Raw genomic sequence first — 15,673 nt, forward strand, 5'->3', positions numbered from 1 at the left:
AAAAGATCGTGGACTCAGCGGATAGTAGCCTACTGAGCTTACGAGCAACAAACCAACCATGAGTCATTTACAGCTTGATTTGCAAAATCTGGTGAGACCAAATATACTGAAGTTGATTCCTTACAGATGTGCAAGGGATGATTACGAAAACGGTAACTCTCTTTTAATCTGATTTTAAAAATAGTAGTGTTAGATGAGCAAACCACGTTGTGCTAATGAAGAACAATGCACCTACGAGACCGTTATGCGAGACAGGAACTCTGAGCTTCGATCGAAAAATGCACATTTAAACTCGTCGGTTTTTTAACTTCTCGTTTTAATTTTTTTTCCGGTTGTCGAGGGAGATAAGATTTGAAACAATTTCATCGTTATTGATCAATGGCTGCCCCCTGTAAGTATTCATAGATCAAGTGACTCCTTTTCGTTTCAACTCAATCAAGGTAATTTATTCACCATGCCATCCTCGTGATTAGTCATTTTACTTTCACCTAGGAAAGTATATTTACAATACGACTGAGTACAGAAGATGTCCTTACAATAGTAACACCTTGTAACGCAATACACTCCATTTGCTCGAGCTATATGAATTATATCCTCTTCCGAACAGTAAATGATCAGTCAGAAATTCGAAACCTCATTTTACATTAAAATCTTATCCGAAGAAAGAAAATGAATGTTAAGCTAGATAGAGATTACACGAAACTGTAGCACCAATGATTTGCATTTACAGTTTAACAATAAATTATCTCTTGATCACTCGTGGGATTTATAGGGTTAGAGCCATTTTCCTCTTCTTTTTTTTTCATTTTTCAATATTTTATTTCTAATGAAAGTTTGTCTGAAAAGAGTGAGCTAGGAGTACAGTTTACTTATGATTCATAAGATAAAAATGGCAGAAAAACATAAAATGTTCTTTAACTATCACATGAATTAATCAAAAATCATTCCTTGTTTTTCTGATACCAGGCATTCTCCTGGATGCCAATGAATGTTCATATGGATCATGCATTCCAATGGAAGGTGACATGAATCGTTACCCCTCCCCCTACAACTTTGATTTGAAGGAGAAAATAGCAAAGTACAGGGGGGTGAGGAAAGAGCAGATATTTCTTGGAGTGGGTAGTGATGAAGCAATTGACATGGTGGTAAGGGTGTTCTGTACCCCTGGTGAGGGAAGTCTATTGATCACCCCACCTACATATGGAATGTATAAGGTAAGATTGAAAAACTTTTGCAAAAACTGCCACTGGGAACCTCTTGAAAAGTTTCCCCTTTCTAGTAAAGTAGTAAGAGTAAGCACTCAGGCTAAGTGGTACATACTCAAGAGCTGCCGGGTAGCCGGCCAAAACTGCTGGCTAATCTGTCATTTTTAGCACAGCTTCTTTCTCTTTATTCTATTATAAGTGCTACTTAAAAATCATCTCATTTTAGTTTACCAGTAACAGCTAGGTTAAGGTGTATGAGTCAATTATAAATTCAGAATTTGTGCAAAGGTTTTGTACAAAGTTTTTGATGATCACCAGGAACATTAGAAGTTGATAGTTCTCAGTTCCTTGCCTTGTGTGTTTCTGTCAAAACAACATGGCAACCAAGATAACATGTTGATCCAGTATTTCTTATGCTTCCTCAACTTTCAAACTTGTTGACAGCCCTGCCCATACTACCAGAACTTATCCTAGTATCTCTAGCAAGAAGGATGCTACTGGTAGGTAGTTCATCACAGGTTAGGCTCCTATCTCTCTCCTCTACTTCCCCCCCCCCTCACCCCTTTAACTCCTTCCTCCCTTCCCCCCAACTGTAGCTGATATTAATAACTAGTACTCTTTTTTCTTCCTGGATGGAGAGGGGGAGAGGGAGAGAGACACTGTGAGTGTAAAGTGTCTTGTCCAAGGATGAAACACAATGATTATAGCACCCTGGTCTCAGACCTGGACCTCTTAATTAGAGCCCAGTTCTCCTACTGTCTCCTTCTGCAAATGTTTACTGTTGCCCTACTGTTGAGGATTATGTAAACTGAGAACTTTGTAATAAATTTAATTAAATTTTGTTTCATCATGAGACATGAAAACATATGTTGCTTGATTGTTGACAAGCAGACCTTTTCGCAGGTTGTGGCTGACATAAACAATGTGCAAGTCATTTCAGTTCCTCTGACAGAAGAGTTCCATTTGCCAGTTGATGAGGTATATATTTATATATGCAGTTTAGTCTTAACTTCAGTTTACATGATGGTAACTTTTTCACTCTCAGGCTGAAAAAGTGGGAAGTTACTTATTTGAAATATTTTGTTGTTGTTATTGTTCTCAGTTCATTTTTCATTTTCCAAGTTCTGGTTTCATTTTTATTATTACCTTTGATTGTTCCCGTACAAATGAATGAATGATACCATAACAGGTTGAGTGCTACTGGTGGAGAAATTTCAGAGAAAGAAAATTAACCCTTTTATTCTCATGAGTGACCAAAACACAATTTCCTTCCTTAAAGTCTCAATACAATATCAAGCAGACAAGTGATTTGAATAAATTAAAATATATATTAGGGGATTATCATGATCAGTTGATCCAATACCAAATTCTCTGAAATAACATGATGAGGGTTGCATGGTAGATAGTTAGGAGAATTACTGATAAGATCTTTGGAGTAAAGGGGATGCTGGGTAAGGCTTTGATGACATGTTTCCCAAATGCCAGTTGGGCCCTAGTTCTAACTGAGCTTCACATTGAGCCACAGATGATAAACTTAACCTCTGGCCATTATTTTTTTTAGGTTGTAGATGCAGTAACTCCACAAACCCATGTGATTTTTTTATGTTCCCCAAACAACCCAACAGGCAACACTCTGGCAACTGACAGAATTATTGCACTTCTTGAGAGATTTGATGGAATAGTGGTGATTGATGAAGCGTATGTTGATTTCAGCACTTGTGGTAGTCTGTGTTATCTTCTCGACAAATATCCTCGCTTAGTAATTCTGCAGACTTTTTCCAAGGCATTTGGTTTGGCAGGAATAAGGTGAGATTTTTATCACAAAAAATCTACAGAATTTATTTTGATGTTAATATCCCACCTTAGATTTTGAAATACCATGTGAGGGCTTTTTCTCCACTCAAGCCACTAACAGACTAAGGAGAAATTAAAAGGTGGATTTTAGTAGAACCTGTTTGTCAAATGTTGCAAAGTTTTGCTGGATTCAGATTACCTGATTCTGACACAGTTTTTTTTTAAGGTTGGAGAGTTTGATTAGACAAAAAAAATTCACTATTCCTTTTCTCTTTAAAGGTTTGGGATGGCCATTGCTCATGAAGACATCATTACAATATTCAACAAAGTGAAATTTCCTTATAACATCAGCAAACTCACTGCTTCTGTGGCTCACAAAGCACTAGATAACATAAACCTTATGGAGGCTAATGTGAAGAGCATTGCTGAACAGAAAGAAAGGATTATTGAAGAGCTGGAAAAAATTCCAACAGTGAGAAAGGTAATTGGTGAGGTTGTTACAAGTGCATGTAACCTAATTGGTCATTTTACAGTTGTGTACTTAGTTGCCAAGCCTTTGATTTGGAGTGAGGCTGAAGGTGACCTTGCTGTGATAGAGACCTGTATCTAGTTAGCATGATAACAAAGTAATTTTCATTTGAAAAGCAGCAAGGTTTGTATCATTAACAAGGTCAACCTTAGCCTCCTATTCAAAGGCTTGGCAATCAAGCACACAACTGTGAAATGGACTATTGAATTATCTAAACCAAATACATACCATCAACGTTAAGTGAACACATCTACAGCTGTATGTCTGTATTTCATTTAGATTCTTAACTCCTTACACCCTAACATCATCATGCATATTCTCCATACTACTCTCTATACAAGGTGCTGGCAAGGAGAATTTGCTTAACAATCAAGAGTTGCATTACGCTGTTTACTACTGACTGAGCGCTTGGAACAGGCAAGGTCCCATGGGTTTTCTGGTTTCACATGGTGCGGTTCCAAGTTTACGGTCACAAATGACAGATAGGATTGAAATATGTGAAAAGCTTAACGAACCAGATATTCGACCATGAACTGACTGATGCATAAAGTGATTTAATTTTTCCTTTCATGTCTTTTTTTGTAGATTTTTCCATCAGATAGCAACTTCGTTTTTCTGAGGGTAGACCACGCCTATGAAATCTACAAGAAAATGGCCTCAGAGAAAGGTGTTGTGATTCGCTATCAAGGATCTAAAGTCCACTGCAAAGATTGTGTCAGAATTACCGTTGGGACCTCCGAGGAAAATGACGAATTGCTTAAGACCTTGAAGAAAACCATAGCTGAGCTGGATGAGGCTCCAAATGGTTCGGTCTGAATCATCATAAAATTTGTGTGCATTTTCTCTTTCATTGTAGTTCATTCTAGTGCCAGTTCTACTCAGAAAAGATAAGTTGAGTTTAAGAAAAACCACAACGACAATGGTAACGGGAACGTCACAAAACAAAAGGTTTCATGAGCAGGACAAAGGCTGTACACGTGTGTTGTAAAGCTTTGTAAATTTCTTTGCGTTCTCTGCAAAACAAAATCGTGAAATGACCAAACTTTGCGTTTTCTGGAGAACGTGAACGGCGACGCCTAATTTTTTAGATTCCCATGTCTAATTTAACGCTGTGTTCCATGTTCAGTTTCGAGATAGTTTTGACCGCGAGAAACAAACTTAATGACTTTCGAGTATCGCGAGATTCGTATGTCAAATATAAGTTCATTTTTTAACCGACGTTGTCCACGGCGTCGCCGTCGTCGTTTCGTAAACTCCATATTGTCGGCTCTATTTAGTCGTCAAAACAATATTTGGGAAGGGGAGAGGAATATTACTGCCTTTCTAGTCTAACTGGGAGAGGTAAACAGCAAAGCGAATGCTTTATAAAGACAACTTCAAAACACAGCGGTCAAACATCTGCATATGTGCAAGCGTTGTAATGACTACTCGGCGTGCTTTCAGGCTGTCAGAACCAAGTTGTCTCACTCGAGTTACATAATTAAAAATTATAAGAACCACTACGTCATGGTGTTTAAAAAACATATAACTTTTTCGGTAAAACTCAAAACAAAATAGTTAATCAGCAGGATACCCGTACTTGAGAAAGCTTAAGTCCGTACAGTTTCAAGTACTGCTTTTCCCTTCTTTTGTTTCTTTTGAAAAATTTCTGTGAACTTTTCAATTTTTTTTGTCTCTTTTGCGAGACGGTAAGTGTTTCTTATGTTTTCCTTTGATGTTTAGCGCGGGAAATTAGCGCGTGGCCGGGCCGATTTGACCCCACTGCGCATGCCGGACGTTTTACCGCTGTGTTCATCCTCAACGGTATAGTCTAAATTTCGGAAAGTAAGCCCGTGGCCCTCTGACTTTTAAGGGCTCACATTATAGGAGCGAAATTTATCAATGGAATTAAATATTTGTCCTAGAGAAAGAAATTCTTGAAAGGAAAGAACTTTATAGTTCTGGATGTCACGGCTGTTCAGGGGGTGCGTGGGGGGTGTATGTAAAAGGGGCGACATTAACTACAAAGCTCCCCCTCCCCCCTGTTTTTTCTATGAAGTTTGTGTAGGTCGTATAGAGTCGTGAAAAATGATTGAAAATGGTACTTTTTTAGAATAGCAAATAAAAAGAAGAAAGAACGTTGTGGCGTTTTGAAACCGACTTCTTCATCTAAGGTGGTAAAAACGTTTAAGGTGTCCTGAAAAAGGTCATGAAACGTCATTGAATTTTATGGTTTTGCAAAAATTTAGAACGTTTTACCCTTCACGGACTTTCCTGTTACATTTTTTCGTTCTGAACATTTGGAACAAGCAAGAATTCAGGGGTTTACTTCCGGGATTTTAGGTGATGTTACGTAGTGCGATCAAGAGTGATATATTTATATCTTGTTTTAAACTCTCTGTAAAATGGAGAATAAACTTAAAATTAAAATTCAGTTATTCAAACAGCAACGTAAAATCACCATATGTTTCCTAGTTTTTAAAAGGACGCCACATTCACCTTATACCACATAAGGAAAGTTTTTCATTGATAGAGAAGGTAAGCTCTTCGCACTTAACATCGCGACATGCGAAAGCGAAATGGAAGTTCATTTTTATATCGAAGTTTCTGAAGCACCGCTATCGTGACATCTCGAATTCCCCCTCCATGGCAAGGCCCTCAGAAGGTTGCTTGCGTAAATGGCGGTTTTGAGAGGGTCTAGATTAGGAATACAACGATTAGCAACAAGCCTTTTCCGAGATTCCTAAATCTCTACTTTTGCAAAAAGGCTAAGGGTGAAGCCTTTAAATATAATAATAACAATAACAATAGTAGTAATAATAATAGTTTAATACTTATAGTGCACAATTCTAACATATTAATATGATCAAATTCGAATTACATAAAATACTAACACATTTCAATTTATCAAAAAATATCAAAAGAGTATATTGCAAATTCAGATATCTAACATATTAAAAGCAAATGAAAAACTAATTTTATATAAACATTACACAAAGTAAAATCTAATTAAAAGCAAGTCTAAAGAGATTGCTCTTCAACACCGATTTAAAATTATTAGAATGTCTCTCATTAAGTAAATCCTGGGGTACAACAAAATTGATGCATTTCCACAAGAAAGGATTTGAGCCTGGCCTTACTGAGATAAATTTATGACACGCAGAAATGGTTTATGGTTTTGGTAAACTGTTATTTTTTAAAAAGATAAGTTGGCCGCTGTTCTTAATTTTAGTATTATTTTTTTTTAACAAATCTCTTCATATAAAATCTTAAGTGGCTTCGTCTTGCGACACGATGATGCACGAAAAATACACAAGTTCCGATATGTTCTTCTATTCGAACCACATACGGGTTTTCTCGGCCCATGTATGCGGCATTCCTGCCTACTTGGGCAAGGCTTTAGGTTAATAGGGGCGTTGCATTCTCCAAAATAATGCAAATTAAGGTTCTCATCGGCATTTTGCAATGCACAAGTATCAATGCACGCCTTTAATTCTTGTGGGCCCTTTCCAGGAGATTTCTTGGGATTATTTGGCAATGTGCAAGCGGCATGGCACGCTCTATGATCTTTTGGCCTCTTCCCGAGACACATTGCGGCACGTAAGTGACATAAACTTGAATACGTTTTTCCATTGGACCCACACACGGGTTTCTTCGGCGCAGATTTGCACTCTTCCAATTTCGGGCAAGGCTCTTGTGCGGCCGGTGAATTGCAGGTTCCAAAGTAATACAGAGCGAGAGAAGCATTGTTTTCCTTCCGCAATGCACAAATGACTCTGTCTAAATGACAGATACTTTCATACGTTTTACGATTCGTACCACACACGGGTCGAGAACTGGTCGGACAATATCTGGGGCACGATGTAACAGGTAGGAATTTTCTGGAGTTTTGACAAAAACCTGAAACAAATTTACAATAACACTTGCGTCAATCACACATTCTGACTACAGCAGCTAGTAGCAAAAATATCATATCTTGTTATAAAAACCCATATTTGAGCTTTGTAAATTGTGTTAGTCTTGCAAGTTATGTTAGTAATGTTATAACTGAAATTTGTAAATATTGTTTTAAATAATTAATTAACAATGATAAAAAACAATTATGTGAATTTCTAAAATTGCAGCAATTTCCGTGAGAAAGCTGGAATGAATTGAAAACATATTTACCACTGTCAAAACAGGAAAAAACCTTTTAATTTAACTGTCCCATCCAAACACGTCAAACGGTCAAACTTGGGGCATGCGCACATGGGTCAATTTTGCCCGGCCGCGCGCAATTTCCCGCTCAAAATTTTCAAGAAAAATATAAACCGCTGTCAAGCAAAATATTCGATAATGAATTAAAATGTTCATGGAAACACACGAAAGGCAACCAACTTAAGGAAACTTGGGACTTGACCAGCACAAAGTTTATTTCACAACAGGTATTCTTTTGATTTACTCTTTTTTAGCTTCATCAAAAAAGTTGTAGACTGTTATAAGACGGTAGCAGACTGGTTTGTGAAGTTGTTTCGCTCGAAAGCCAGGCCGCCTCTAAGGACAAACAGCTGTTTAAATGTTCGCATGTGCCAGGCGTTTGACCGCTGAAAGGACACAGGAAAATTGAATGGTTTTAAAATCTTGCTTGTTAGTTAACAACTCAACAGAGCGAAATGTGACTATAGCGAATGTACAGTACAAAATCGAAACGCTTCTGCCTACTTTCTAGGAAATCATGTCAGCAATCAAAGTCAGTTTTTTCAAGAGATTTTTAACTCCTTATGACTCATGTCCTATGTGGTAATCCGTCATAGTAAAGTTTAATGCTGTGGCCGTTTCATCTTAAAGAAGAAGAAGAAAGAAGCGTATGGGTATTTGCGAGATTAAGAACTTGCTTCCTAACACATGCATGTATCGTCGTAAAAATTGCTAACTTCAGGTTTTCTCATCAGTTTTAATGTATGGGTCTTACAAGGGATCTAAATTTACTCTTGTTGGTGTGAATTGTCCAAGATGAGGTTGAAGTGTTATTTTTGTTTTGTTGCTTCTTCTGTTCGAATTTGGGAAAGCGGTACCTGGTGAGCTCTGATTGTAGAGCGCCGTACTGCCGTGCAAAAAATCGATGGCTTGAGCTCAGAACGGAACAACACTCAGGGTCTTGAAATATCTGAAAATGAGCTGCCTTTGCAAAGACGTCTGCAAACGGTTAGACGGTATATTTGCAAAATTCCCTTTTAGAAATTGTAAACTGCAGAATGCCATCCAGCCAGAGTCCCCCACCGAAGAGTTGTAGAGCGCATCAGAACATATTCATATGGGGAGTGCGCTGCATAAATGTTTTACTATCATTGTCATCGTAAGCTTCTCTTCATAAAGCGGTCCATTCGCTGTTCTCACAGCCACCACTGCGTTTCTCGTTGCAAAGGTGAGGAAACGGAAATCAAGTCCAAGAGATTAAGTGTCGTTAGCAAGCATTACGTAATCTGATTAAAGATTCCAATTAGTTACATTCAAGGATCGCTTCAAGTGTCACGCGATGTTCACCTCTTCGACAGAAACCAGAGACAAAACAGCAAATATTTTCGAGATATTTGCACCGAATATCGACCCTTCTTATGCTGTATTTTCTTTGTTAAGCGCCCTTTAAATGTTTCCTCTTCCGAAAACTCATTTTGATGAATTTGGTTCTAAGAAACTGTCTTCGAATATCATTTCAAAATATCCTTCCCAAAATAGTTCCAACCTAGATTAAAATTAAACAATAAACAATCTGTAAGCCGAGGTAAAATTAAAAGTTTTACATGACTCTAAAAAAAAAAGCAGTCCTGCGGAATAATCATTATTGGCTTACAAGATGCTGTAGGAATAGCGTGCGTCGAAATACCATGTTGTAGTACCATTTGAAAAACCCTTATCTGCGAATTGTCATTAATCAATTACGGACACACTGATTACACTTAACACTGGAAAGGGTTTAGTTTGTGCCGGAAAAACAACGAAAGGACATTTTGGGAAATTTTTTCCGTGCACGCTTAATGCTTCATTCTCGAAGAGCCATCTTACATTTCAACATTATACGCCGCTCAGCTAAATTCCACATACAACATCATTGTAAAGATGGCTGACACTCAAACCGGTACGGGGTCAAACTGTAGAAAGACTACGCCAAAAATTCAGAACGAGTGAAGAGAAAGAGGTATTAGAGGTAATCTCATGCTGTAAACAGATCGTTGTAAGCTCTGAAAGGGATCGTCCGCAAATTTCGCCTATCCAATTTAATAAAACGTGATCCTTGGATTTTCGAGTTGACCGCGCTGTTATGTAACGACATTCAGCCTGGTCAAAAAAACATTGAAATTGCCGGAGCCTCAGAGCAACGTCGAGCCATAGTTAGCTGAATTCTCTTCTAAAAATAACTTTCTGATTAGAAGGTATCCAGTTTAGGTCTTCTTTATTGGTCAAGAAAGCTCTACAAACACCACTCAATCAAATAAAGTAAACGAAATTGAAATGCAAGAATGTTCCCGGAACAAAAAAATCGTAAGTTTAACCATTGGCACGACGCAAACCGCAGTAAAATCGGCAAGTTAAACAACATGGTCCAAAAAATTTTTTTTCATGTTTAGTATGTACCTTCAATTGGAGATTACATCACTTACTTTTTATGGGTCATCATGTCAAACTCCACCCAAATTATTTAGAAGCTTGCGTTGAATTCGAGCCAACGACATTACGAAAGGAAAAATTTATGAAATTCTTCAGTACCTTATGGTCTTTCTGATTTTTATAATCATACCCAAGGAAACAGAGTTAGGCACTTTCGCTGCCTAATTTCAAGTAGGCTAAATTGATGAAAGTAAACGAAAGGAAGACTGGCACATGTGTTTCGACGGTTACATACCTATCTCCATCTAACAAAGAGTTTGGAAAATTAAAGAAGAAGCCGGTTTTCTTCGGGCTATAAGTCAATAAGTGTTTCCAAAACTGATGAATGATCTCTCCATTTGAAGAATACCGTTAAGGCTCAAAAACACCCAGGCGCCTAATCCAAATCTATAGGTTAGACGGAATGGCGCGTAAGGTTTGAGCAAGAAACATGGCAAAATGCATGTATATGACGGTCTCTTCTTTGTTTTTCTCTCTTCCTCCCTTTCTTCCATTCTTTTTTTCATTCGTTTGTGCCGTTTCTTTATTTCTATTGCAAAAATACTGCACAACTCCGGCGCAAAATGTCCGCACTTGTTTTATGTTGAGCCATCGAATAAGGTTGAGTTATGCCTTTTTTTTTTTTTTCATTATAAACGCATGCGGCCAAGATGGGTCATGTATTCACGTTCAGAACTCGGTGAAATGGAAAACTAGAAGTATTTTGTCCTATGATATTGGTCCTCTAACGAATGGATTTTAGTTAGTAGTTTGCTTACCTAAAGGCATGGGCTTCAGGAATTTCTTCCCCCGGCACTTCGTATAATTCAAGTGACAATCATTCATATAAATCCGCCCATCGCTGCCACATGAGAGATCACCTTTAAACTCGTCGCACTTTCTTAAAATCGGGCAACCAAACGGTCCATTTCTCCGACTATCCTTCGTTAAGGTCCTTCTGGGTGATTCTGGTTTTCCACACTCCCCCTTGTATTGAAGAGTTAATTTGCTATTGTAGTCTTTTTTGGCATAGCACCGGGCGACTTTGAAGGCACAAAACGATGCATAGGTTTTATTGTCGCTTCCACAGACCTTCTGTTGCAAGGAGCTAGGGTCTGAGCAGCTTGGCCAAAGAAAGTAACGCAGACCGCACGACAATTTTCTGTATTTAACGGGTTCCAGCTTCTCTCCGGAAACTGCAAGTAATAAGGAAATAAAAGATGATATGCATCTGCGTGTATTATAGAATCACACCAGTAAGATTTTCCCTTTTTCATACACGGTTGTCGTTGTTTTTGTTCGTTTGTTTTTATCATTATTTTTATTATTTTTATTATTTTTATTCCTCCTACTTTAAGTCGGCGGAACGAAAGCCGAGAGGAATAATGACGTGAAAATAGCGCGCAAAACGGGTAGGAACCTAGGAAGAAATTGGAAAAGGATATATTTCGAGTGCATTTCGACTGAATGTCGTAAAACAAAGACCAAAGTAATCGCAAAAATCAACATAGAAAAGACGGATTGCAAAGTGGCGATCGTAAATCAATGAAAAAACGCGCGGAAAAACGTTACATGTCGCGATTGATTTTTGTCTTGAATGTGATTGGTGGAGAAAGTGGCGCGAGTTTTCTGAACCTATCACAGAGTGAGGTAACGCAAAAAAATACAGAGATCTCGGATTATTTTCGACTGCTAGACAACCAAAATTCTATAACTACAGCACGTGACCCTCGACAAATCAGAAATCACATTTTTTTTTACAAATTCCCTATCGTATAGCATGAACACTGGGTAGGGCTTTCGTTCTGTGAAATAGAGTTTTTGTGTTTCAAGGGAACAATTTTTTTCCAGTTCGGAGGACTGAGATTTCTCCAGGGATCTCCCACTCGCGATTTTTCTGTTAGTGAAGCAGAACCATAAAAAGTGGAGAAATTCATTGTCAACAAACTTTTATGAGTTACACAGAGTAAATTTAAGCCTCGTGGAGGATAAAGGTTCGGAGGTGAGGGCTTTTACTGTAATTGTTGAGGTTTTTAGTTGGTAAGATTTTTATCTTTTGTTGCGGAAACATACTTTTGCGTATCAGGGACTAAACAATAAAATTAGCAAATACCGGATTGAAGGTCGCAAAATCATCCGCATTTTTACAGGTAAGCACTACATAAGCATCAAAGCTAAACAAAACATCAGCATCAAGTACCTAAAATAAGAGATTTAAGGTCGACCACATGTTTCTGTTGGCTTTAGGCCCAATAAAAGTTTGCGTTTCCAAAACTGATGGTTCAAATATAATAATGTCAAAAAATGTCCCTTTTGTGTTGTAAAGTGACTTCCTAAGCAGCTATAGAATTCAAGTAAGAGGTGAATATTTTTTTTTACTCGGTCTAATGCCGTTACGCAGACTTCCAGAACGGATAGCACATTTCCGAAATTGTGAAGCGAAAAGGTATTTGTGCAGCTAAATACCACAAGAAAATTTTCAAAAGCACCATTTCATTATTAATTTCTCGACGCAAGAATCTTGTGCTTTGAATCCTGCAAAATTCGACGCGTTATGTACGCATAGCGTTTTAAAAGAAGCTGTCGTATTCCTTACCCGATAGATGTAACACAGCAGTGAGACAGAGTAGACTGAATACTTTCCTCATTCTGACAATCTTGAATAACAATTGGGCGATGAAGTCTAAAGTTAGGTGGAAAGGCTCTCTCTATGATCTGTTCAGTGTCGTTGGAGAAATAGAACTGATCTCTAAGTGATATACGATGGCATATATATCCAATCACAGGCCCGACCCAATTACACCGGGATTAACCAAGATGAAGTTCTCGTGCCTTCTTCCAACTCCATAGATGTTTCGTTTTTATTAGATCAACACAGATAATGCCTGTCGATGGCATTAGAAGGCATTTCTTTTTATCGAGTTTGCCGGAGACAATTTCATGCTGTGTTCGACCTTAAATGAATATCTTATTTTGAATGCCGCTCATTTATTCTTAATTATATATTTTTTCCATAGAAAAAACTCAAGGTCATGATCTTTGATGGACTAGGAGGTTGCTATATTCATTTTTGCATGGCGGAGTTTTTAAAGCATGTTTTAACTTTTAGTTGTTTACCTAGTTAGAATAATTTTGTATCAATAAACCCATTCAAAGTCAGTATGTAAGTTTTAGTCTTCTCAGTTAAGTTGGTTCAAATGTTTAATAACATATAAATGTCTTACATGTATAAATAAGCTTTTAGGTGACAGCCAATTATAAAGTACTCAATACTGATAGCAAAAAAAATTCTCGTCCATTAATCGAAACAGATCTCTACATATTTCTTAATATGATTAATTCCTCTTCAATTGCTTATTTTTATTTATTCACTTGAAACATATTTTATCCGCAATAGCAAAGGCACCAGATTAACTGTATATCAATCGGGGTTTCGGGAACAATAATAGGTGTATTTAGATTTAATCGCAAATTTTTACCCTCATTAACCTCAGTCTAATTGGCTTGTTTTAGAGGAAGTGGTATACAAAAATGTACCGGTCGTAAATTAAGTTAAAAATATTCATTCATGTAGGCCAAGAAGAAAATATTTTTATTGACGAGGAAGACAGGAGCTGAGACCGCATGGAGAAGACATAAACGCTATTAAGCAACGGAAAACGGCAAAAATCTGATGACAAAAAGCCAACTTATTTGAGTGGGATCTGATGTTTATTACGCAACCCAAAATTGTGCAGTAGTAAAAATAAAGAAAAAACTCAATTACAAGTTCCGCGACATTAAATTATTAACATGAAACATTCATGGACTTTCATAAACTCATCAAAGAAGAAATTCAAAGCCTGCAAAGGAAACGTGAGAAATAATTTTACGAGGAATCTAAATACATGAAGTTCCTTGGTGGATTTAACCTTTTCTTAGCTTACCGTTATTGATCGCCAGATACTTGGATTTGATCAAGTGACAATACGAAAGGAATTCGGAATGATTCTAAAGTCATTAAATTCCTCTTTACCTAACAGCTAAACTCATGCAACTCTTGGATAAGAATAGAATAAATTACTACAGCTTCCCACTTCCTTATCTTTTTAAGACTTGAACTAATATGTTGTTCAACTTCTGTCACGATATTTAGTGTTAAAAATTATCGTTTCCCAAAGAATAGCTGCGCGATTTGTTTTACGTGGGAAAAAGTCACAGCAAATACAGCCAAAATAGACAACTTAAATCACTTACTGAGGCAAGCTTTTATGATAAGCGGACTAAGGTTTTCCTTGATAAAGGAAATATGATAGGAAGATTAACACTCACCTATCGAAGGAGGTATGTCGGTGATTTCGGCATCGTCAAAGTGGGCGAGAGAGCGGCATAAGAGCATTTAATAGGATGATGAGAAATGCTTATGTTTAAAAAATTCCTTTCGCAGAAATGCATTCTCAACTCAGTTTACCCCAGATCACGACGTCCACCCATTCACAAAGTTCCTCGGATTGCTTCGTGGTGGCAAAAGATTCAACGGCATTTTAACAATAAACTATTGTTGCGTGAACTTTCTTAACGGGTCTCTCCAAGCTTGGCCAAAATATTTGCAAATCACATTTGCTTGTATGGTTACGAATCGTCAGTCAAGATTGACTATTTTCGCCTATATACTCTTTGGAATTTCACTCTTGTCTTCGTTTTATAAATAAAATTGTAATGAAACGCGTCACTATGGCGCACTGGTGGATTTAGAGGAAGTTACGTTTGTTGAAATAACTGCTTTTAGCTTCCAAGAGAAAGCGCTAATTCCTTACCATAAGACTGGAAACCTTTTGTTACAAATGTTTTTTTTCTCTTATGTGGATTTGCAGTTCGTTATCGTAGAATATGAATTGAAAGGCCTTGTTTATTCATTTTCTACGTTTTTCCCCTCTAAATCCAATAAGTGAGGTTAGTTTCGGTACATCTTAATTCGTTTACTGCATAAATTGCGAACATTACCCGGGGGATCCCTGAAGCAAATTTAGGATATTGAACAAAGGAATCGAAAATTTCTAAAATTTTTGCAAAATCAACAAATTGTTTGTAATCTTCGGTTTATCATATTTGCTACATAACTTGAAAATAGGCTGCTCACTGAATATCTTGTGAAATAACAAGATTACATTCAAAACGGAAAATCGCGATCGAAATAAATACCTACTTTCCATCGATTTACATAGGACTAAAATGGGAGCCAAAACTCCTAAGGACAGTAATTGAAACTTATCTTATATCGAAATATATTAATTAAAAAAAGACCACTTTTTGCCACTTTAAGCATACACACCTCCCTCCCCCCTCCAACAATGTTGGTAAAGCTGACAAAACACCAAGTCTTAGTAAAGTTTACAAAGGGCACAAAATTTAACATTGTTTGGGAGAGAGGGGTGGGGAATAATTCGATTTTAGTAATATCACGTGGAGTGTCTCAAGACTTTTAACCTGAATACTAGATTAAGAAAATTCCAGTAGTAATAAGCCTTCTTCGAAATTACTCCTTCGCCTGGTCTTCTTAGTT

The 15,673-nt window shown here is 37.4% G+C and overlaps 2 protein-coding genes across 2 annotated transcripts; one reads left to right on the forward strand and one right to left on the reverse strand.

The window, feature by feature from the left end:
- Window positions 1-15: 15 nt before the first annotated feature.
- Window positions 16-5,941, forward strand: LOC131785936 (histidinol-phosphate aminotransferase-like). Its single transcript, XM_059102893.2, has 6 exons — window positions 16-152; window positions 967-1,214; window positions 2,109-2,183; window positions 2,767-3,011; window positions 3,279-3,480; window positions 4,114-5,941. Exons 1-6 carry the CDS (start codon window positions 59-61, stop codon window positions 4,342-4,344), a joined length of 1,095 nt encoding a protein of 364 aa, XP_058958876.2. The 5' UTR covers window positions 16-58; the 3' UTR covers window positions 4,345-5,941.
- A 414-nt stretch (window positions 5,942-6,355) lies between these two features.
- LOC131785954 (serine protease inhibitor dipetalogastin-like) lies at window positions 6,356-12,864 on the reverse strand. Its single transcript, XM_059102911.2, has 3 exons — window positions 12,728-12,864; window positions 10,911-11,327; window positions 6,356-7,407 (listed from the first exon to the last, which is right to left on the reverse strand). The coding sequence occupies exons 1-3, from the start codon at window positions 12,777-12,779 to the stop codon at window positions 6,752-6,754; spliced, it is 1,125 nt and encodes a 374-aa protein (XP_058958894.2). The 5' UTR covers window positions 12,780-12,864; the 3' UTR covers window positions 6,356-6,751.
- Window positions 12,865-15,673: the final 2,809 nt, after the last annotated feature.

This window comes from Pocillopora verrucosa, chromosome 1 (genome assembly GCF_036669915.1).
Source record: "Pocillopora verrucosa isolate sample1 chromosome 1, ASM3666991v2, whole genome shotgun sequence".
NCBI lineage: Eukaryota > Metazoa > Cnidaria > Anthozoa > Scleractinia > Pocilloporidae > Pocillopora > Pocillopora verrucosa.

What these genes read in the sequence shown, in the direction of transcription:
- LOC131785936 (XM_059102893.2), top strand. Translation starts at nt 59, where the DNA reads ATGAGTCATTTACAGCTTGATTTGCAAAATCTGGTGAGACCAAATATA. An exon ending in CTACATATGGAATGTATAAG is followed by an intron (nt 1,215 to 2,108) that starts GTAAGATTGAAA and finishes ACCTTTTCGCAG; the next exon opens with GTTGTGGCTGACATAAACAA. An exon ending in TTTGGTTTGGCAGGAATAAG is followed by an intron (nt 3,012 to 3,278) that starts GTGAGATTTTTA and finishes TTCTCTTTAAAG; the next exon opens with GTTTGGGATGGCCATTGCTC.
- LOC131785954 (XM_059102911.2), bottom strand. Translation starts at nt 12,779, where the DNA reads ATGAGGAAAGTATTCAGTCTACTCTGTCTCACTGCTGTGTTACATCTA. An exon ending in TGCTGTGTTACATCTATCGG is followed by an intron (nt 11,328 to 12,727) that starts GTAAGGAATACG and finishes TATTACTTGCAG; the next exon opens with TTTCCGGAGAGAAGCTGGAA. An exon ending in CCTGAAGCCCATGCCTTTAG is followed by an intron (nt 7,408 to 10,910) that starts GTAAGCAAACTA and finishes AATTTGTTTCAG; the next exon opens with GTTTTTGTCAAAACTCCAGA.